The following is a 25,289-nucleotide window of genomic DNA, read 5'->3' as shown; positions in this document are numbered from 1 at the left end:
ATTTTCAGCAGGAGAAACTATAGAATAGCAATTACCTGCAATTTCTATTGAAAGGGAATAAAACTCAACTTGACAACTGCCTTTTAAAAGCACTCAAAGGAGCAGAAAGGTACAGATTTTTTGTAAAACTCACAGACCCTCATTAGTTATCTAATGACAAGTGAAGGGAAAATGGAAAGGCAGAGACCACCCACCTCATTCTGGTATCTTGCTGCATTCAGTGCAAGGAAATGTTCACTATAGTTCACTGAGAAGTTCAGGGCGTTCACCAAGTGGGCAGCTACATGCACACCTACAGAACCACACCAGGTACAAATCAGTGGGGTTTCCACATATCCTCCTTGACTAGAAGTCATTTGTTCTCCTGAACAATTACATATTAAAAATAGAACTGCAACAGTTACATGGGAAATAAAATATTGAATTGAAATCATTCTAAAACACAAAATAAAAGTCACCTGAATATAGATAGTTTACTAAGTTTTCAAAAACTAGAATAAAATAACCATAGTAATTCAGGACAAGATCTAGAGAAGATTCTCACTCAATGAATGCATCCTCTTACAAACACACACACACACACACACACACACACACACACACACACACACTTACATTTTGCATCTCTCAGCACATTCATTTATTCAATAAATTGCTTACTGATTCCTGAACATCTTTGTATTCCACACAGTTCATCTTTCCCTTAGCTCTAACCTACTCTATCTTATGTACTCGACTGTCATCCAGTCCAAATTGCAGCCTTCTGAAAGGCTTTTAACCAGAAGAAATCTTTCACAATCAATAGATAATTTTCTAAACTCAACAGTAAAGGGTTGAGAGGCACTTCATGGAAGAAAAACTCAGGAAAATAGTGATTACTACTTGACAACCAACCAACCTATAAAGGCACTTCCAACAAAGTGCTCAGCTTACTCTGAGCTCATATAAATGATGCATGTGCCAGAGAATAACTAGAAGTTTGAGATAACACATTTTGTCATATCCAGAAATGGAAATTATCTTGAGAGGCAATGAGGGAGCAAATTTGTTCAACTAGGCCTCAAAAATCCCCTCCTTTTCTAATCTGCTTTTTTTTAAGATTAAATGAGGTATACATTAACATTCTATGATAACACATTTATTAAAGACAATCCTGTTTCCAGCTTCTGTCGATTATAAACAAGGCTGTTGTGATCATAGTGGAGCATGTGTCCTTGTTATATGAGAAGCATCATTTGGGTATATGCCCAGGAGTGGTATATCTGGGTCCTCAGAACTATTTCCAAGTTTGTGAGGAGCTGCCAGACTGATTTCTAGAGTGGTTGTACCAGCTTGCAATCCCACCAGCATTAGAGGAGTATCCCCCTTTCTCCAAATCCTCACTAGCATCTGCTGTCACCTGAGTTTTTGTTCTTAGCCATTCTGACTGGTATGAGGTAGAATATCTAGTCTGAAGGGGTTTACAACATCATAGGAAGAACAACAATATCAACCAACCAGTCACCCCAAAGCACCCAGGGACTAAACCACCAACCAAAGAGTACATAGAGGGTGCCATGCCTCCAGTAGGATATATAGCAGAAAACTGCCTTATCTGGCATGACTGGGAGGGGAGTTCCTTGGTCCTGTGGAGGCTTGATGACTCAGGATAGGGGAATGCTAGCTGCTGAGGGCTGAGTTAGGAGTGGGTGGGCAGGTGGGGGAGCACTCTCACAGAGGCAAGGACAGGGAGGAGGGAATTTGGGGCTTCTGGAAGGGAAACTGGGAAGGGGGATAACTTTTGAATTGTAAATAAATAAAATAACCAATAAAAAAGAGAGAGAAAAAACAGATACTCCTGTAGCCTTAGCCCTAAAACCTATCTACTAGTTTTCAATTTATCTGTAAAATCATGAAAACCATAATGAAATATATAAGTGCTCTATAGTTGTTAACTAACATTACAAGTTAAAATAATATATGAAGCTTGTTTCAAAGGATAGGATGGCCTGAAAAATAGAAAATCTTACAATGTGCAAAACGTAGACTATAAAATACAGAAACACCAAGTACTATTAATTACCCAAAAAGAACAATAAAGGCAAGAGAGGCTCAGAATGTCAGATAACATAAAAGTTTAGTTTAATGAATTATAATTCAGGCTAACATGTTGAGTATCAAAAACAGATCATTAATATCAGGTATATTCAAATACTGCCATAAAGTTACAGTACTCAAGAGAGTGTGCTTCTGTCAGAAGAATATACAAACAGAATAATGAAATACAGAACCCAACAATCTTCTCAGAGGAAATATAATCTACTAGTGATTTTTACAAAGAGCAGACAACAAAGGGAAGAGAAATGTAGGGTTTCAATAAATGGTCCAGAAGCAACTGAGTATTAAGCCCATAAAAAAACTCAACACAATCTCTAGCAAGGCTGAAAGACTTAGAAGGTGAGAGGCTCCCAGGACTCGGTTGGGATGAAATGCCCAATAGTAGGGAGATGGACCTGAAGAGACCACCTCAAGTTGATAGAGCTCCCAGTGGAGAGATGGGCCCACCTACCTACCTTCAAAATTTCTGACCCAGAATTGTATGTATCTGTATCAGTGCATGTACAATTGTGTGTGTGAATAGGTACTGATGAAAGCCAAAGGGTTGTTCTACATCCCTTTGAACTGGAGTTGTTAGCATTTGTGATTTGATGTAATAACTGAGCAGCATTCTCAAATGCTTAGCCATCTTGATTAACCCCAATATCTTTTTATCTAACACTTAAATCATTGAATTACTTTTATGTTGATTTTTCTTTAGCGTGAGAGTTATGACTTCCTGCCTGTGAAGACACAATTTGCTGGGCACAATTTCATGGCAAAGCTCCAATTTATCTACTATGACTTTGGCACCTGTGTAGAGAATCACAGCACTACAGCTACATGGGATTATTTCTGGACACACAACTCTGTCTCTTCTCTCTTTTTGTCTTTTTTTAAATTAAATAACAAAATTTCTTGTTTGTATTACCTATATGCCATAGCATATATGAAGAGGTTCAAGGGAAATGTTGAAGAGTCAGTTCTTACCTTCTACTTTCCTGAGGCAAGTTTTGTTTCTACTTTCAGCATAATCTAGCCTAGCTAGATAGCCCTCGTTGTATGCTTCCAGTCATTCTGCTGTCTCTGATCTTGTTGTAAGTGTTCATGGATGACCAATCTATACTGGTACATGTGGCTCTTTGTATGGATTCTGGGACTCAAACTCAGGTCAAGAGGCCTACATGACAAGTTCTTTTACTTATTGAGTAATTTCTAAGATCCTATAAGCCTTTTTTATATGCCAAAATTATGTTCTTTCTTTTTTAAAATATTTATCTCTGTGTTTCCGTGTATGTGTATAGGCTTGTGGTTATGTGTACATATATCACATGTGTGAAAGTTTCTGCAGAGGCCAGAAGATGGTGTTGGATTCCTTCCAGCTAGAGTGACAAGCAACACAAGCAACACATTCAATGTGGGTACTGAAAACACAACTTTGTCCTCTGGAGGAGCAGAAGTTGTTTTAACCATTAAATTATCTTTCTAGCCCTGTATTAATTTCTTTGATTATTATACTTCTATACTTTCACCTTTATACTAAATTGTACTAAATTTTGTACTTAATTATACATTTGTAATAAAATAATCAAAATTGAAGTTAGAAAGCATAATGACTCCATCTTTGTCCTTTTTGCTCAAGACTGCTTTGGCACTTTGGTGTGTTTTTCTTTCTTCTTACTGGCATATGATTTGTAGGGTTACAGCCTCTGATTCTATGAGGAACATCATAAACATTTAAAGAGGAAACAAAAAAATCACTTAAAGGAATACAGGAAAACACAAACAAACAGATGAAGGAATTGCATAAAGCAGTCCAAGACCTAAAAGTGAAAGTAGAAACAATAAAGATGGATGCAAACCAGGAAATGGAAAACCTAGGAAAGAAGACAGGAATTACAGATGTATCACCAAAGGAATACAGGCAATAGAAGAGAGAATCTCAGGTGTAGAAGATACTGTAAAAGAGATTGACACAATGGTCAAAGAAAATTCAAAACATAAAAACTCCTAACCCAAAACATCCAGGAAATTCAGGACACAATATAAAGACCAAATCTAAGAATAATAAGAATAGAGAAAAATTTAGATTCCCAGATCTAAGAACCTGAAAACGTCTTCAAGAAAACCATAGAAGAAAACTTCCCCAACCAAAAGAAAGAGATGGCCATGAAGGTACAAGGAGCCTACAGAACAACAAACAAATGGGATCAGAAAAGAAAATCCTCTTGTCATACAATAGTCAAAACACTAAACTCACAGAGCAAAGAAAGAATACTAAAAGGTGCAAGGGAAAAGGATCAAGTAACATACAAAGGCAGACCTATCAAAGTTACAACACAGACTATGAAAGCCAAAAGAGTCTGGTCAGAGGTCATGTAGACGAAGAGAACACAAATGCCACCCCAGACTACTATACGCAGCAAAACTTTCAATCAACACAGATGAAGAAAGCAAAATATTCCAGGACAAATCCAAATTCAAACAGTATCTATTGACCAATCCAGCTCTACAGAGGATCCTAAAAGGAAAAATCCAATACAAGGAAGATACCTCCACCAAAGAAAAGACAAGATATTATGCATCTCACAATAAAGCCAAAAGAAGAAAACCACAAGGCCCTAAAGCTACCTACAAAAGCAAATGTAACAGGAACCAACAGTGAGCTCTCTTTAATATTTCCCAATATTTTTTTAATTTTTATTACATATGTCTTTACTTACATTTCAAAGGTTATGCCCCTTCCCAGTTTCCTGTCCATAAGCCCCATTCCCTCCCCACACCCTCCCCTATACGGGCATTCCCCTTATACATCCCCTTTATTGCCCTTCCCCATATTCTCCTGCATTGGCAAGACCAAGGGCTTTCCCTTCCACTGATGCCCCAACAAGGCTATTCTCTGCTACACATGCAGTTGGAGCCCTGGGTCAGTCTATGTATAGTCTTTCAGTAGTGGTTTAGTTCCTAGAAGCTCTGGTTGGTTGGCATTGTTGTTTTTATGGGGTTGTAAGCTCCTTCAACTCTTTCAAAACTTCTTCTAATTCCCCCCAAGGGGTCTTATTCTCAGTTCTGTGGTTTGCTGCTAGCATTGACCTCTGTATTAGATCTGCTCTGGATGTGTCTCTCAGAAAAGATCTATATCCAGTCCCTTTCCACGTGCATTTTTTAGCTTCATCAATCTTATCTAGTTTTGGTGGCTGCATATATATATATGAGCCACATGTGTGTCAAGCTCTGAATGGCCATTCCTTGAGTCGCTGCTCTGAACTTTGCTTCCATATACCTTCCTATGAATATTTTCCCCTTGTAAGAAGGAGTGGGAGCATCTGCATTTTGGTCACCCTTTTTCTTGAGCGTCCTGTGGTGTGTAGATTGCATCTTGGTTAATTTGTGCTCTTTGGCTAATATCCACTTATCAATGAGTGCATACCAAGTGTGTTTTTCTGTGATTGAGTAACCTCACTCAGGATGATATTTTCTAGTTCATTCCATTTCCCTATGAATTTCATGAAGTCATTGTTTTTGATAGCTGAGTAGTACTCCATTGTGTAGATGTAACACATATTTGAATCCATTCCTCTGATGAAGGGCATCTGTGTTCTTTCCAGCTTCTGGCTATTATAAATAAGGCTGCTATGAACATAGTGGAGCATGTGTCTTTGTTATATATTGGAGCATCTTTTGGGTATATGTCATCTTTTGGGTATGGCTCGGTCTTCAGGTAGTGTAATGTCCAATTTTCTGAGGAACCTCGAGAATGATTTCCAGAGTGGTCATACCAGTTTGCAATCCTACCAACAATGGAGGAGTGTTCCTCTTTCTCCACATCCTCGCCAGCATCTGCTATCACTTGAGTTTTTTATCTTAGCCATTCTGACTGGTGTGAGGTGGAATCTCAGGGTAATATCTCCCAATATTAATGAACTCAACTCACCTATAAAAAGATATAAGCTAACAGATTAGATATGCAAACAAGATCCAGCATTTTGCTGCACACAAGAAACACACCTCAATAACAAAGACAGCCATAATCTCAGAGTAAAAGGATAGAAAAAGGTTTTCTAAGCAAATGGTCCCAAGAAAGAAGCTGGAGATAACTAATATCCAATAAAATAGACTTTCAACCAAAAGTTATCAAGTGTGAAGAGGAAGGACACTTCATATACATCAAAGGGAAAATTACAGCAAGAGAAAGACTCAATTCTGAACATCTATGCCCCAAATGCAAGGGCACCCACATTCATAAAAGAAACTTTAGTAAAGCTCAAAACAGACATTGAAATTCACACAGTAACAGTGGGAGACTTCAAAACCTTATTCTCATCATTGGACAGATCATTAAAATAGAAACTAAACAGATACAGTGAAACTAATAGAGGTTATGAACCAAATGGATTTAACAGATATATCCAGAACATTTTACCCCAAACCAAAATAATATTCCTCCTTTTCAGTACCTCATGGTACCTTCTCCAAAATCGACCATATAATTGGTCACAAAACAATATTCAACCAATATAAGAAGATTGAAATAATCCCATGCATTCTATCAGACTACCATAACCTAAATATGGTCTTTATTATAGCAAAAGCAACAGAAAAGCCACATATATGTGGAAACTGAACAACTTTCAACTGAATGACAATTTGGTCAGGGATGAAATAAAGAAAGAATTTAAAGACTTTCTAGAATTTTACGAAATAGTTGACACACCATACCAAAACTTATGAGACACAATGAAAGCAGTGCTAAGAGGAAAATTCAAAGCACTAAGTACACAGTTAAAGAAACTGGAGAGATCTTACACTAGCAACTTAACAGCACACCTGAAATCTCTAGAAAAAAAAGAAGCAAACTCACCAAGGGGAGTAGAAGGTAGGAAATAGTCAAAGTTAGTGCTGAAATCAACCAAATAGAAACAAAGAGCAATAAAAAGAATCAGCAAAACCAAAAGGTGGTTCTTTGAATGAATCAACAAGATAGATAAACCCCTAGTCAAAATAACTAAAGGGCCTAGAGGCAGTATCAAAATTAACGAAATCAGAAATGAAAGTAAGATATAACAACAGAAATGAAGAAAATTAAAAAAATTATCAGATCCTACTACAAAGCTTATACCAACAAAACTGGAACACCCTGATGAAATGGATAGTTTTCTAGACAGATTCCACATACCAAAGTTAAATCAAAAGGAGGTAAAATTTCTAAACAGGTCCATATCCCATAAGGAAATAGGAGAAGTCATTAAAAACCTCCCAACCAAAGAAAGCTCACAGCTAGATGGATTTATTTCAGAATTCTACTGGACCTTCAAAGAAGACCTGATACCAATATTCATTAAAATTTTCCATAAAATATCAACAGAAGGAACACTACCTAATTCATTCTATGTAGTCACAATAACACTGATATGTAAACCATACAAGGAACCTACCAAAAAACAAAACTTCAAACCAAACTTGTTCATGAATATAGATGCAAAAATACTCAATAAAATTCTGCAAACTGAATCCAAGAACATATCAAAACCATCATTCATCATGATCAAGAAGGCTTCATCCCTGGGATGCAAGGTTGGTTTAATACACAAAAATTCATTAACATAATCTATCATATAAACAAACTCAAAGTAAAAGATCATATGGTCATTTTCTTAGATGAAGAAAAAGAATGTCACAAAATACAACACCCCTTCATGTAAACATTCAGAAAATCACGACCCATACTAGACATAATAAAAGCAATTACTGCAAACCAATGGCCAATGTAAATTTAAATGTAGAGAGACTATGAATAATCCCACAATATCGAGGACAAGGATACTCACTCTCTGCATATCTGTTCAATATAGTACTTGGAATGCTAACTAGAACACTAAGACAACAAAACAGATCAAGGGGATACAAATTGGCAAAAAAGAAGTAAAGGTATAGGAATTTGCAGATGACATGATAATATACAAAAGCGACCCCAAATATTCTACCAGAGAACTTCTTCAACTGATAAACAACTTCAGCAAATGGTAAGATATAAAATAAAGTCAATCATGCACGGATGGTTTAATATACGAAAATCCATCAATGTAATTCACTATATAAACAACCTCAAAGATAGAAACCACACACTCATTTCATTAGATTCTGAGAAAGCATCTGACAAAATTCAACACTCTTTGATGATAAAAGTCCTGGGAAGTTCAGAAATTCATGGCCCATCCCTAAACATAGTAAAAGCAATATACAGCAAACCAGTAGCTCACATCAAACTAAATGGAGAGAAACCTGAAGCAATCCCACTAAAATCAGGGACTAGACAAGGCTGCTCATTCTCTCCCTACTTATTCAGTATAGTACTCAACGTCCTAACCAGAGCAATCAGGCAACAAAAGGAGGTCAAACGGATTCAAATTGGAAGGGAAGAAGTCAAAATATCACTATTTGCAGATGATATGATAGTATACTTAACTGACCACAAAAGATCCACCAGAGAAATAATAACCCTGATATACAACTACAGCAAAGTGTCTGGGTATAAACTTAACTTAAACAAATTAGTAGCCTTCCTCTACTCAAAGGATAAACAGTATGAGAAAGAAATTAGGGAAATGACACCCTTCACAATATTCCCAATAATATAAAATATCTTGGTGTGAATTTAACCAAGCAAGTGAAAGATCTATATGACAAGAACTTCAAGTCTCTGAAGAAAGAAATTGAGGAAAATCTCAGAAGATAGAAAGATCTACCATGCTCATGGATTGGCAGAATTAATATAGTAAAGATGGCCATTTTGCCAAAAGCAATCTACAGAGTCAATGCAATCCCCATCAAAATTCCTACTCAATACTTTGTAGAGATAGAAAGAGCAATTTGCGAATTCATTTGGAATAACAAAAAACCAAGGATAACTAAAACTATACTCAACGATAAACAAACTTCTGGGGGAATCACCATCCCTGACCTCAAGTAGTATTACAGAGAAATAGTCACAAAAACTGTATGGTATTGATACAGAGACAGGCAGAAAAACCAGTGGAATAGAATTGAAGACCCAGAAATGAACCCACACACCTATGGTCACTTGATCTTTGACAAAGGAGCTAAAAACATCCAATGGAAAAAAGATAGCATTTCCAACAAATGGTGCTGGTTCAACTGGAGATCAGCATATAGAAGAATGTAAATCAATTTATTCTTATCACCCTGTACAAGGTCTAAGTCCAAGTGGATCAATGACCTCCACATCAATCCAGTGGGGAAGGGTCTCAAACACATGGGCACTGGGGAAAATTTCCTGAACAAAACACCAATGGCTTATGCTCTAAGATCAAGAATCGACAAATGGGACTTCATAAAACTGCAAAGCTTCTGTAAGGCAAAGGTCACTGTCATTATGACAAAACAGCAACAACATATTGGGAAAAGATCTTTACCAATCCTACTACTGATAGAGGACTTATGTCCAAAATATACAAAGAATTCAAGCAGTTAGACTCCAGAGAGCCAAATAACCCTATTAAAAATGGGGTACAGAGATAAACAAAACATTCTCAGCTGAGGCATATCGAATGGCCGAGAAGCACCTAAAGAAATATTCAACATTCTTAGTCATCAGGGAAATGCAACTCAAATTAATCCTGAGATTCCACCTCACACCAACCAGAATGGCTAAGATGAAAAACTCAGGTGCAGCAGATGCTAGCAAGGATGTGGAGAAAGAAGAACACTCCTCCATTCTTGGTGGGACTACAAACTGGTACAACCACTCTGAAAATCAATATGGAGGTTCCTCAGAAAATTGGACATTCCATTACCTGAGGACCCAGCCACCAAAACTAGATAAGACTGATAAAGCTAAAAAGTCCATGCTGAAAGGGGCCAGATATAAATCTCTCCTGAGAGACACAACCAGAGCATGTCAAATACAGAGGTGAATACCAGCAGCAAACCACTGACTCCAGAACTGGACCCCCTTCGGGGAAATTAGAGAAAAAATAGAAAGAGCTAAAGGTACTTGCAACCCCAAAAGAACAACAATGCCAACCAATCAGAGCTTCCAGGGACTAAACCACTACCCAAAGACTATACATGGACTGACCCAGGGCTCCAACTGCATATGTAGCAGAGAATAGCACCAGTGGAAGGGGAAGTCCTTGGTCCTGCTAAGGTTGGACCCCCCCCCCCAGTGCAGGGGAATGTTAGGAACGGGCAGTAAGAAGTGGGTCAATGGCGGGGATAGAGTGCTTATGGACAGAAAACCGGGAAAGGAAATAACATTTGAAATGTAAATAAAGAAATATATCCAATAAAAATACTCAAAAATAACAGTAAGTCAAATAAATCAATAGTCTTCCTTTATATAAATGATAAACAGCTGAGAAAGAAAGTAGGGAAACACTCCCTTCGCAATAGCCACAGACAATATAAAATATCTTGGGTTAATTCTAACCACACAAGTGAAATGTCTTTATGATAAGAACTTCAAGTCTCTCAAAGAAATTACAGATCTCAGAAAATGAAGAATCTTGCATGCCCATGGATTGGCAGAATTAACAATAAAAATGGCCATCCTACCAAAGGCAATCTATAGACTCAATGCAAAATCCCAACACAATTCTTCACATATGGAAAGAGCAATTCTCAAACTCATCTAGAAAGGCAAAAAACCCAGAATAACAAAAACAAATTTTAACAACAAAAGAACAACTGGGAGAATCAGCATCCCTGACCTCAAGCTCTCCTATAGAGCAATAGTGATAAAAACTGCATGGCATTGGTACACAGGTTGATCAGTGGAATATAATTCAAGACCCAGAAATAAAACCACACACTGACACACACTTAATCTTTGACAAAGAAGCCAAAAACATACAATGGAAAAAAGAAAGCATCTTCAATAAATGGTGCTGGTCTAACTGGATGTCTGTAAGTAGAAAAATGAAATAGATCCATATTTGTCACCATGCACAAAGGTTAAGTGGAGGATCAAGGACCTCAACATAAAACCAGATACACTGAATCTAATAGAAGAGAAAGTGGGAAAGAGCCTTGAACTCATTGGCACAGGAGAAATTTCCTAAAGAGAACTCCAATGGCTCATGCTCTAAGATCAAGAATTGATATATGGGACCTCATAAAACTGGAAAGCTTCTGTAAGATAAGGACATAGTCAATAAGACAAATTGGCATCTTACAGATTGGCATCTTCACTAACTCCACATCCAATAGAGGACTAATATCCAAAATATATAAAGAAATTAAGAAGTTAACAACCAAAACACCCAAAAAAACCCAAACAAAAGATGGGGTACAGAACTAAACCTAGAATTCACAACAGAGGATCTCGAATGGCTGAGAAGCACCTAAAGAAATGTTCAAAATCCTTAGTGATCAAAGAAATGCACATCAAAACAACCCTGAGATTCCACCTCACACCAGTCAGAATGGCTAAGATCAAAAACTCAGGTGACAGCAGATGCTGGCGAGGATGTGGAGAAAGAGGAACACTCCTCCATTCTTGGTGGGATTGCAGACTGGTACAACCATTCTGGAAATCAGTCTGGAGGTTCCTCAGAAAATTAGAAATAGATCTACCTGAAGACTCAGCTCTACACCATGTTGGGCCTTTACTCAAAAGATGCTCCACCATGCCACAGGGGCACATGTTCCTCTAAGTTCAAAGTGGACTTATTTGTGATAGCCAGAAGCTGGAAACAACCCAGATGTCCCATGGCAGAAGAATGAATATAGAAATTGTGATTCATTTACACAATGGAATACTACTCAACTATTAAGAAAGAGGACATCCTGAATTTTGCAGGCAAATGGATGGAACTAGAAAATCATCATCCTGAGTGAGGTAACTCATACCCAAAAGTACATGCATGGTATATTCTCACTAATAAGTGGATATTAGCCAAAAAAAATAGGACAGAATACCCAAGACACAGTCCATAGAACTCAAAAAGTCAAGATAGAATTACATAGATTTAAAGTCTATTCTTCTATACAATTATCAGTATAAATAATACTTATTAAATACATCTTGGCCTAGAATCATATTTTAAAATGAAAATTTCACATTTCTAAATTTTACTTTATGCAATACAATCTTACCTTTAAATCTGGACTAAGTTTCCTTATTTTAAACTTTACAAATGAAATTATGTACTATTACAATAAAATCACTATGAACTTAGATCTAGCATTTGGAAAACCTAATGCAAAACGCCAAAAGAAACACCTATGTTCTGTAATTCCCCCCACAACTCTCTTCTAGTGCTTACAAAAGAGGCACTAACACAGAGAAGTAGAAAATCAGCAAATAAGAACATTATAGGTAAACACATAAAAAACAATAAAACCAAGTATTTCTACCTTGGTAAAATAAAAAATTCTAGTAAAATAATGCTTTTCAGTTCTCTCACCTGAGAAAATACAAATAGTTATGCCACAGGTGATATGTAGAGTCTTGCTTTTGTCCAACAATCTTCTTGTTCTCCTGCTAGGGACCTAAATAAAAGTTAATTAATAGGGTAAAAATAATACAACCAGTCAAAATATGTACAAATTGTTTCACTACAGCATTGCTCATATTATGAAAAGTATTGGAAATATAACACAAGTCTACTAGTCAAAAGTGAGAGAATCATGGCAAATTAGTCACTGAAGCCATGCAAATAAATATGAAAAGGTATGCTATGATTTGAAAAAAAATACTGGAAGACATAAACTGTTAGATTAAAAAGTTAGAAACTACACTGTGATCCTATAAAATGTCATTGTATATAAATATCTATGCTGACATTTGTCCCCAACTGCCATAAGCACTTGTTCTGTCAGAACACAGTCAGAGGAAACTTTCTGATAAATTAGTGTATGTGATTTTTTTTTCAAAAGTTTAAATTTGGTAGAATATGTGATATCCTTTGTGCTGCTAAAAAATAAGGTTATTTTAAAATTAGACCAGTGGCATCTGTAGTTTTAAATACCTGCTTGATCATGTAAAAAAATGTCAAGATCTTTGAAAATCTGTGCTTTATACTGGGCAACAACTCTTTAAGACCTATTACCTACTGAGAAACCTAGGAGGGAACTTTTCACTCTCCGGCACTTACAGTCCTTCTCTTCATGCCAAGGCAATGGCCAGTCAGAGATCAAATCCTAGCATTTAACAATAGTAGGCAACCTAGGGTATGCTATGTCCATAAATGACTGCAAAATGAAGTGTTTTCACATATAATTACCTGAATAAAAAACCGACAAGGTTTGCTACAGTAAATCAGCATTACACACGTCAAAGATCACTAAAACTTTAAAAACATAGTTATCTATCCATGCACCCCTAATTATTTTAGTAAAAAAAAAAAACAAAACATATATACTAACATGTGGATGCTCACACTTGTAGAAAGGACTAATCAAAGACAAAAAAATGTATAGTGTTTTTAATGGCAAAGGAGTCTTCATTCTTGTCCCTCTCATTTTACAACAACAACAACAACAACAACAACAACAACAACATTTGAGATAATACTATTCAATATAGTCATCTACTTCAGCCTTTTGCATAGCTCACAAGTCATGTGTGTTGAACAATGGGAAACTGCAAACACTAGCCATCATTCTGTACAATACTAAAGAACGCACTACTCTGGTTTTCTTACCTGGGTTTTCTAAATAAAATACTGATCTCAATGAGGTCTGATACAGTAGAGAAGCTCTAAGAACTGGAATTAACTTTAGTTCTGTCACTCATTTATATCTGATCTTGGTTGCGCCATACTTTCTATACCTCAGGTTCTCAAGCTTAAATTGAACCAGTAATATCTGAGTTGTTGTTAGGAGTCACGATAGTACTGAACACAGTACCTGAAAGCATGATGGATGATGTGTATGATTCCCCTTGTCTAGTTTACAGAAGAGTTTTCTGACCACTTTACAGGTAACATGTTCCTTACCACCACAGAGAAGAGATAGTCAAAAATAAAACCAGTTCATAAAAACAGAACCACTAATATGTGATTATTACACTAGATCTTGCCATAGAAATTCATGAAGAAGATGTTTGTTCTGTACCTTCTGTGATCCGCGAAGGTAAGCCAGGACTGTGCGGCACATGGGTAAAAGGATCAGGCTGCAGTTGAGGTTCAGGACAGATGCAGAAGCTCTGCTCAAACACAATCCTAGCTGAACAAATAAGGCGAGGGTCAAAACAGAGTCGAGTAGAAAGGAAAAGCAGCCTTGATCTGAAGTTGTCACCCTCCTTGCTAATGTCCATGGTGGACGCCAACTCCTTCAAGAACGCTGCAGAGTTTCTTTCATCTCACTAAAGCTCCAGGACAATTTCTTTCTGCTCCCAATGCCCTTAAAACTGATTTTTCTCCGTTTTGCTATTGATGTAATCACCTTAATATTTTCCATTTCAGGGTTGGTTTCTTATACTATCCTAGCTGGAAGAAGCTTAGAGCTCATCAAATCTGTTCTACACCTCTACAGTCAAGTTGCACAGGAATCTGTATTCACTCATGAGCTCGGAAGAGTTCTCAAAGAAACTTCACTTCTTTCTCTCTCTCTCTCTGATATTTTCTCCATTTCAGCCCAGCCTACTCATTCTCACACACTTGTCTCGAAGTTCTTCACCCAATAGTTTCATTCCTCTTACAGCGTCACCTTAAACTTTTTTCCTCTTGCTTGCTTCCCTGGCCTGAGGATTGGGAATATTCCAATGTTACTAGCACTTCCATTGCTTTTGCATTCTTCTACCATGTTTTCAACACTCTTTCCTATCATTTCTTTCTAAATCGTATATTATTTTTAAAAATTACAAATTACATATTCATTAGGTAAAACATGAAGTATTTATAAGAACACACAGTGTACAATAATCAAACCAGACAAACAAAGAATTATATCGCTTCCTGCTTAACCATTTCTTGGCACTGAGGTAGGTAGGTCTCTTACAATTCCACTATTTTCAGTATTGTAAAACGCACAATATGTTACTGATTTATGATTGCCATACTGTTTAATTGGTCAGCTGAACTTGTTTCTCCCATGTATACTTTAACTAGTATTTTTCCTTCCTGAGCCACTACTGCAAGCTCCTGGAAATCATCATTCTATTCTATGATTCTGTGGATTGAACTATTCTTAGATTCCAAATGTAAAAACATCAGGTTTATTCTGAGTGTGTATGGCTCACTTCAATAAGCATACTCGGTTCATAATGTTGTTGTAAATTAGCAATTTGGCATAAGACCATGTCTATGAAAACTGTGATCCACTTCTTTTCTTTTTTTTCTTTTCTTTCTTTTTTTTCTTTTTTCGGAGCTGGGGACCAAACCCAGGGCGTTGCACTTGCTAGGCAAGTGCTCTACCACTGAGCTAAATCCCCAACCCGATCCACTTCTTTAAATATATATGTTGTTATACTAGTGTGTTTTGCTTTAGTGTTTTTTTTTAAGAAACCCATTTCCATTTGACCACTGTTAAAATATGTTTTTCATGCTTGAATAAAGAATTATATAGAATAAATCCTATAGACATTAGTGAACACACTTGTCTCTTTCCTGGCCGTGCACAGATTGATCACTTTATATTTATTTTATATTTACCCACTCCTGAAACATAGGGAAGTAATTACTGTTAAGATCTCTTCTGTATGGGAAAACAATGTGTCTTTCTGATATAAAGATTTTATACAACAACAAAAACAACAACGTCCACCAGCAGCAGCTTGGAAGTTGCAGAACTAAGATACCAACCTAAGAACTCTGCCTCAAGCACCTGTTCTATTAACCATTGTATATGCTTCCTCTTAACCCTTGGCTTTAAATAAAGCACAAAAGGAAATAGCAGACTGTAAATACTTTGTTGACTGACCACTGGAAAACAGAAGTAACTTATTTTAGACAACTGCCCTAAATAAGTCTTCTCTCTGAACAGCTCTTTCCATAAGATTGTCCTTGTTCCTGCTCTTAACCATTAGAGAGGCCTGAGATGCAAATACTATAGTTGTACTAGAGAAAGTCACAAGGGCATGTCAGGAAATGTTGTGATTTGTTTAGAAGGGTTCTGAACCAGCTCTCTGGATGGAACTCAGTGTGAAAGAGAAGAGCCCTGTCTTTTCTAGAGACAGAGAAAGTCACTGGGGCATAATCCGAGAAGGTCTAACCCCATCTTAGGCTCAGTGCTCAGGGGTCTGTCCTGAGCTTGCTCTCTAACAAGCCAACAAGAGGACAGAAGCTTTAATTAGTGTTTTTCCTCGGGATAGTGATAGTGACACATGACCAAATGCTGGGGAGAATTTCTCCTGGGTCAATGGCAAGATAGTCCACAAGCATGGCTACGAAGGAAGTGACTCTCTTCAGATTCATGCTAATGTGTACTACTCGGTCTCCACTGAAGAGCTTAGGTACTCACATGTACTTCATGGCCACAGGTTATAAAGTCATAATTTGTCTAGCTTCATGAGGTGTGGAGAAGTCTACTTTTTAAGATAAATGACTTAAAACAAAAGGTTTAAAGTAGGTGTCGTATTATTCAGTAGAAGTGGATGATAGAAGGTTGTGAGTACTATGTCAGCCTGGGCTGCAAATGAGACCCTTTTCAAAAAACAAGACAAACAAGTTCCCTTTGTTGCTATCACTGAGATATTTGTGAAACTTTAAATACGAATAAAATGTTAACTATTGATGAAACTGTTCCTTGTTTTCAAATTCATTCTTCCACTTACCAGGGTTTGTATCCACATCTTTTCATGGACTCACAATATGTATGTAGTTTTGTTCTGAAAAAAAAACAAAAGACACCCCTACCACGACCACCGCCACCAAAAAAAGAATTGACTAATTGGTGGTGGAAATGGGATTTCCAAAACACTTTTCTTGCTCCATTCAATCCATGACATGTTGTCTCTTTGACTTCCTTTGTGTTCTGTTTCTCATAGTATAGATCTCCCTAAGACCACAACATTTCTAAAATGCTTTAAGATAATTCTGCATTTAGCTGCTTGGGAACAGATTTTTATGATGATACTCAGATCTACACTATAAGGCAGGCTCTGCCACCCGTTACATGATGAGCTGTTAACCAAAAGGAGAGCTACCCACCCAAGAATTCTCAGGTCAGTGTCTTGTGGTAAAATCAAAATATACAATTTCCAAATGATTCAAACATGCAAACTGGGTTGAGGACTACAGTTTTAAGCTGGTTAGCTAAGAGTTACTGTTTATAAGGCAGGAAATGAAGGCAATTATTACATTATTATAATTTATGCAATGTGTGTGCCCCAATGTATTATAAAGTTTAGCTCAAAACTTAATTTTGATTAGAAATATAAAAGAGGTAATTGCAAATACACATAAATCAAGAGGTAACAACAAACTCACCTTTTTAAAGCTAATATAGTATGTAGAACAGCAGTTGTGGGCAATGCCTCATAATCTGATGTATATTATGTACTTCAATGAATAAAAGATGATTTTAAACCTTTGTAAGGAAGAAACTATTCTACAAATTTTGAAGGCGATTTATTCAGAGATTTAAATAAGTGATATAGCTTGCCCAAAACCACAGAAATTGTAGAAAGTAAATTCTTTATTCAGACTATGTTTTTTTCATCTCCTGTTAAAAACATGGGAGAAAAAAGTCATCAAAGGCCATCTTGAAATGGAATAAGCTAGAACTAATAGTTCCCACGAGCCACATACATCATGTCTCATTTACCAGCACAACTCACTAGCCAAGCCAAGATCTTGAATTTCATCTACCATCAAGACTGTGTGTTTCACTGCATTCTTGGGTTATGAGTCACCACTGCATTTCTTGCCAGCTCCACCTCCTCTTCAGTTAGTACACTCATAAATATATGTGTGTGTGTGTGACTAGACAGCAAACTTGAAGTTTCCCTGCATTGCTTTGATTTTCACAAAGGCATTCATAGAGAAAAATATCTGTACAATAACTGATTTTTCCTGGCTCTCCACAGTTACAGACACTGACTTGCTCCCATCTACTACTTCTTCACACCCATGTTGTTTCTCAAAAGCAAGATCTGGTTTTTGGGACACACATCGTATGCACTCATTGATAAGTGGATATTAGCCCAAAAGCTCAGAATACCCAAGAAACAATTCACAGACCATATGAAGCTTAAGAAGAAGGAAGACTACAATGGGGCTTCAGTCCTTCTCAGAATTGAAAACATAATATTCACTGGAGGAAATACAGGGACAAATAGTAGAGAAGGGACTGAAGAAAAGGTCATCCAGAGACTGCCCCACCTGTGAATAATTCATCCCATATGCAACCACCAAACCCAGTTCCTATTTGCTGATGCCAAGAAGCACTTGCTGACAGGAGCCTGATATGGATGTTTCCTGAGAGGCTCTTCCAGAGCCTTACTGATACAGATAAAGATGCTTGCAGCTAACCATTGGACTGAGCATGGGGACCCCAATGGGGGAGTTAGAGAAAGGACTGAAGTAGCTGAAGGGGTTTGCAACCCATAGGAAGAACAAAAGTATCAACAAACCAGACCCCATCAGAGCTCTCAGGGACTAAACCACCAACCAATGAGTACACATGTAGGGAACCATGGCTCCAGCCACATATGTAGAAGAGGATGGCATTGTCTGGAATGAGAATGAGAAGCCACATATGTAGAAGGAGAAGCCCTTGGTACTGTGAAGGCTTGTTTCCTTAGTGTAGGGGAATGCCAGGGTATTGAGGCGGGAGTATAGTGAGAGCATCTTCACAGAAGCTGGCGGAGAGGTTATGCAAGAGGGGGAAAAGAAATATAAATACATAAAATATCCAATAAAAAAAGAATTTGGTGCTAAGCCCTAACAGAATGACAGTACTCTGTAAAAGCAAAATTTAATTGATTCCGCATATGCACAATGTTTTGAATGTCATCATGTTATTAGGATTAATATTCAGGGTGCAAATATTGGATAAAGACTTATTATAAAATATCTATTCATATTGTTTCTTAACTGGCTATAACCAAATTTTAAATAACTCCAGAAATGAGTTATGAAACGAGTTTGTATGTTAAAATATGGGGAAAATAAAATTCATTTTATCAAGACTATAACTTAGAACTTAGCAACAAAAACCACATAAATCCCTTACTTAAACAATTTGAATTCACTAATGTCAATGCTGGTATGGTTATAATTAGTATTATTGAGCAAAAGTTCTAAGCATAAAATAATCAAAAGTTTAACACAAGTCCTCCTCAGCCTTATTAAAGAGGTTTATTTGTGAAGAAGATGAAGTTTTTACAGAAAAACATAAGGGACAAATGCAGTGTAAGAAGTCATGGGCTGCCCACCTACAAATTGTATAATTACAACACACCTAACCTTGCAGGAACATCACAGAAAAGGGAATATTAAGATTTTGCAAGAACTAGAATTCCAGATGTGAGATGTCTTTTCAAACTGAAAAGGATGCTGCACCAATTGAATGGCAGTAACATGGATGCCTAAATAAGATGTGAAAATGACTATACAAGGTTACATACAGGTCAACATAGCTGGAGGAAATTCACAAGGCCCACCACTAGATGAAGAGCTAAAGTCAGTCACTGACTAGAGAAAAAAGAAGAATCAGTCTTTTTCAGGAAAGAACCCTCAATATGTTATCCAATGCTAGTAGCCAGCACTAATGCATGTGTATACAAAGAACAGTAAAAGGACACAGTAGATTGTATATATTTGTTAGAGACAATAATTGTGGAAGAGGTAATAAGAATGAAATATAAGGAGTAGAGAGCAAAATAGGAGTTCGAGAGGTGAGGATGGGTACAGTTTTTGAAAATATAGTGCTATGTAATGCAATTATCAAAACATATTTTTAAAGACACAAAACAGCACTAAGATTCTGAAAAACAAAACACAAAATATAGACTGGAAATATTGCTCAGCAGATAAAAGCACTTGCTGCTTTTTCAAAGGACTCATATCTATATTCAGTTTCAAGAACCTTGGAAAAGGAAATGCAAAACCTCAGAAAGAGGTCAGAAACTACATATGCAAGCATCAAAAACAGAATACAAGAGATAGAAGAGGGAATTTCAGACATAGAAGATACCTTAGAAAATATGGACGTAATGGTCAAATAAAATTCAAAACATAAAAACTTTCTAAACCAAAACATCCAGGACACAAATAAAAGACCAAATTTATGAATAATAGGAATACAAGAGAGCACAGATTCCCAGCTTAAAAAAAGAATCCGAAACGTCTTCAACAAAATCACAGGAGAAAATTTCCCCAACATAAAGAGATAGCCATAAATGTACAAGAAGACTATAGAATGATATAGGTTGAACCAGAAAAGAAAATTCTCTTGTCACATAATAATCAAAACACTAAATGCACAAAATAAAAAAGGTCAAGTAACGTATAAAAGCAGACCTTGAATTACATCAGACTTTTTAACAGAGATCCGAAAAAGCCAGAAGAGAATGGACAGAGTTCATGTAGAACCTAAGAGAACACAAATGCCAGTTGAGGATACTACAATAAGGGGAAAACTCTTGATCATCATAAAAGGAGAACCCAAAATATCCCAGAGCAAAATCAAATTTAAACAATATCTATCTACCAATCCAGCCCTACAGAGGATTTTGGAAGGAAAATTCCAATGCAAGGAGGATGCAATGCAATGCAAAGAAAAAAAACAAGAAATTAATCATATCACAACAAAAACAAAAGGTGAGAATCACATAAACATAACACCACCTACCACAATAAACATAAGAGTAACTAACAATTACCTGCCTTACCTCTCGGTATCAAAAGACTAAATTATCCAATTAAAAAGACATAAGCTAACAAACTGGATACACAAGCAGGGTCCAGCATTTTGTTGCATATAAGAAACACACCTCAATAACAAAGACCGTAACTACCTCAGAGCAAAAGGCTTGGAAAAATACTTCCAAGCAAATGGTCCCAAGAAATTAGTTGGAGTTGCCATTCTAATATCCCATAAAATAGACATTCAGCTAAAAATTATTAAATGAGATGAAGAAGGACACTTCATATTCATCAAAGGGAACTCCAACAAGAGAAAGTCTCTTCCTGAACATCTATGCCTTAAATGCAAGGGCACCCACATTCATAAAAGAATCTTTACTAAATTTCAACACATACATTGAAGCCCACAAAATAACAGTGGGAGGCTTGAACACCCCACTCTCACCAACAGACAACTCATTGAAACAAAAACTTAACAAAGATGGAGTGAAACTAATAGAAGTTATGATCCAAATGGATTTAACAGATTATATATATATATATATATATATATGATATTTCAGCCTTAAACATAAGAATATACCTTCTTCTCAACACCTCAAGGTACCTTCTGCAAAATTGACCATATAGTCAGTCACAAAACTAGAATCAATAGATACAAAGAGATTGAAATAATCCCATGCATCCTATCAGATTAACATGGACTAAATCTAGATTTTAACAATAACAACAACAACAAAAACAAAACAAAACAAAAAAACACGTACCCATGAAAACTGAACAAATCTACTCAATGATAACTTGGTCAGGGAAGAAATAAGAAAAAACAAAATTAAAGACTTCCTGGAATTCAATGAATATGATAATATAGCATACCCAACTATAGGGCACAATGAAAGCAGTGCCAGGCAGAAAATTCATAGCACTAAGTGCCCCTCCTTAAGAAATGGGAGATATTCTTCACTAGCAATTTAACAATACACCTGAAGAATCAAATACACCCAAGAGTAGAAGGCAGGAAATAGTTAAACTCGGGCCTGAAATCAACCAAATAGAAACAAAGAGAAGATACAAAGAATCAACAAAATCAAAAGCTGGTTCTTTGAGAAAATCAACAAGATATATAAACACTTAGACTAATAATGGACACAGTGTACCCAAATTAACAAAATCTGAAAAGGGACAACAGAAACTGAGAAAACAGAAAAAAAAATCATCAGATCCTTCTACAAAAGTCTATACTCATAAAACCAGAAAATCCAGATAAAAGGGATGATTTTCTAGACAGATACTATGTACCAAAGGTAAACCAAGAAAAAAGTAAACTATCTAAACAACCCATATTCCCTAAGGAAATAGAAAAAAATCATTTAAAAACCTCCTAACCAAAAAAGTAAAGGGCCAGTTTGCTTTAGTGAAGAATTCTACCCGACATTCAAAGAAGAGCTAATACCAACACTCCTCAAACTACTCCATAAAATAGAAACAGAAGTAACTAGAACTAATTCATTTTGTGAGGTCACAATTACTCTGATACCTAAAGCACACAAAAACCCAACAAAGTAAAAGAACTTCAGACCAATTTCCCTCATGAATAGGCATACAAAAATACTCAAAAAATTCTACCAAACCAAAACCAAGAACATATCAAATCCATCATTCACCACAATCAAGGAGCCTTCATCTAAGGGATGCAAGATTGTTTCAATACATGAAAATCCATTAACACAATCCACTATATAAACAAACTAAAAAAAAATCACATGATCATCACATTAGATGCTGAAAAAGCATTTGACAAAATACACCTTAATATTAAAAATATTGGTGAGATCAAAAATTCAAGGCTTATATCTAAACATAATAAAAGGAATAAAGATCAAACCAACAGCAAATATCAAATTAAATGGAGAGAACACTGAAGCAATCCCACTAAAATCAGGGATAAGACAAGGATGTGCAATACCCTGTATCTCTTCAATATAGTACTCAAAGTTTGGCTAGAGCAATAAGACAAGAAAAGGAGATTAAGGGGGATACAAATTGGCAAAGAAAAAATCAGGTTATCACTATTTGCAGATGCTATGAAAGTATGTATAAGCTACTCAAAAAATTCTACCAGAGAACTTCTACAGCTGATAAACAACTTCAGTGAAGTGGCAGGATATCAACTTAACTCAAATAAATCAGTAGCCTTCCTTTATACAAATGATAAACTGACTGAGAAAAAAAATAGTGAAACAACATCCTTTGCAATAGTCACAAATAATATAAAATATTTTCGGCTAACTCTAACCAAACAAGTGAAAGATCTATATGACAGGAACTTCAAATCCCTGAAAAAAAGAAAAGAAATTGAAGTGTACTTCAGAAGATAGAAAGATCTTCCATGCTTATGGATTGATAGGACTAACATAGTAAAAATGGCCATCTTACCAAAAGCAGTCTACAGATTCAATGCAATCCCCATCAAAACTCAAACACAATTCTTCAAAGATTTGGAAAGAGCAATTCTCAATTTCATATAGAAAAACAAAATCTCAGGGTAGAGAAAACAATTATTAGCAGTAAAAGAACTTCTAGAGGAATCACCGTTCCTGACCTCAAGATATACTACAGATCAATAATGATTAAAAACTGCATGGTATTGGTAGAAAGGCAGACAGATTGATCAATGGAATAGAATTGAAGAACCAGAAATAAAACCACACACTTATGGACACTTATCTTTGACAAAGAAGCCAAAAATATACAATGGAATAAAGAAAGCATCTCCAATAAATGGTGTTGGTCTAACTGGCAGGAGGTATGTAGCAAAATGAAAATCCATCCATATTTGTCACCTTGCACAAAGCTCAAGTCCAAATATATTAAGGACCTCAATATAAAATCAGATATACTGGATCTAATGGAAGAGAAAGTGGAAAGAGCTTCTAATTCATTGGTGATAGGCGGTTCCTAAACAGAACAATAGCTCAGGCTTTAAGATCAAGAATTGATAAATGGACCTCGTGAAACTAAAAAGCTTCTCTAAGGCAAAGGAAAGAGTCAATAGGACGAATCAGCAACCTACACATTGGGGAAAACATTCAATAGAGGCCTGATATCCAAAATATATAAAGAACTCAAGAAGCTAACCTCCAAAAAACCAAACAACCCAATCAAAAAATGTGGTATAGAACGAAACAGAGAAATCACAACAGAAGAATCTCAAATGTCTGAGAAGCATTTACAAAAATGTTCAAAGTCACCAGTCATCCGGGAAATACAAATCAAAACAACCCTGAGATTCGTCCTTATACCAATCTGAATGGAAAATTCTAAAGTTCAAAAACTCAGATGGCAGCATATGTTGGGGAGAATGTGGAGAAGGGGAAACACTTCTCCATTGCTGATGGGATTGCAAACTGGTATAAACACTCTGGAAACCAATTTGGAGGTTCTTCAGAAAATTAGAAATAAAAAAAAAAGAAAATTAGAAATAAATTCTACCATATATGTAGCTTTATATGACTCGGGCATATACCCAGAAGATACCACAGGGGCACATCCTTCACTGTGTTAATAGTGGCCTTATTTATGATAGCCAGAAACTAGAAACAACCTAGATGTCCCCCCAGTGGAAGAATAGATACAGAAAATGTGGTTCATTAACACAATAAATACTGTTATGTAGCAGTGGATGGCATTGTCTGGCATCAATAGGAGAGAAACCCTTGGTCCTGTGAAGGCTCTTTTCCCTATTTTAGTGAAATGCCAGGGTATTGAGGTGGGAATGGGTAGGTGGGAGTGGTAGATGGGAGTGACAACATCTTTATAGAAGCAGGGGGAAGGGGAAGGCAGGATGAGAGAGGGAGGAAAGGGAATAACATTTGAAATGTAAAATACCTAAAATATCCAATAAAGGGGGGGTGGAGAACATCATGAGTGTTGTAAGCAAATGGATGAAACCAGAAAATATCATCCTGAGAGGGGTAACTCAGAGCCAAAAGGAGTTGCAAGGTATATACTCACTAATAAGTGTGTGTGTGTGTGTGTGTGTGTGTGTGTGTGTGTGTGTGTGTGTGCATATACAACTAACTGTACTGATGAGCATAGATATAGACATTTTGTACATGTGAGCACTTCTAACACATTAAATGCTTGAAATTAATCTTAAAAATCATATCGTGAGTATATGAAACATTAGTATTTTATTTCAATAGTAGACTAACAAGGAACCCAAACCTCATGGCAATGGGAATCTCTTGTAAGATAAAAGGAACATACAGGTTTATTATAAAGGACTCAAAAGGGTACAGATGTAAAACACTGTGACTGTAAGAGCGCCCATGCAATTCTATCAGAATTTTAGTAAGCATAAAAACATTAATTAGAACCATGACTAAAGTATTACAATGTTCCAAGAACTGAGGATCAACAGTGAATAGATTCTGTGTG

At 36.4% G+C, this 25,289-nt stretch overlaps 1 protein-coding gene across 4 annotated transcripts in view; it reads right to left on the bottom strand.

Moving 5' to 3' along the window:
• The window catches only part of Nox4 (NADPH oxidase 4), a 166,801-nt gene that overhangs the window by 116,864 nt on the left and 24,648 nt on the right, over window positions 1-25,289 (bottom strand). For 2 of the 4 annotated variants that reach the window (XM_087595397.1, NM_053524.1), the window contains exons 3-5: window positions 14,155-14,265; window positions 12,504-12,588; window positions 195-292 (exon numbers count right to left, since the gene is read on the bottom strand). In XM_087595397.1, the coding sequence (XP_087451523.1) occupies window positions 195-292; window positions 12,504-12,588; window positions 14,155-14,265 (294 nt within the window). The remainder of the gene's footprint in view (window positions 1-194; window positions 293-12,503; window positions 12,589-14,154; window positions 14,266-25,289) is intronic. The other 2 variants (XM_087595403.1, XM_087595410.1) reach the window with 1 other exon arrangement.

This window comes from Rattus norvegicus, chromosome 1 (genome assembly GCF_021556685.1).
Source record: "Rattus norvegicus strain SHRSP/BbbUtx chromosome 1, alternate assembly SHRSP_T2T, whole genome shotgun sequence".
NCBI classification, from domain to species: Eukaryota; Metazoa; Chordata; class Mammalia; order Rodentia; family Muridae; genus Rattus; species Rattus norvegicus.
The sequence above is the reverse complement of the archived record's forward strand: the minus strand, read 5'-3'. Positions and strand labels throughout refer to the sequence as shown.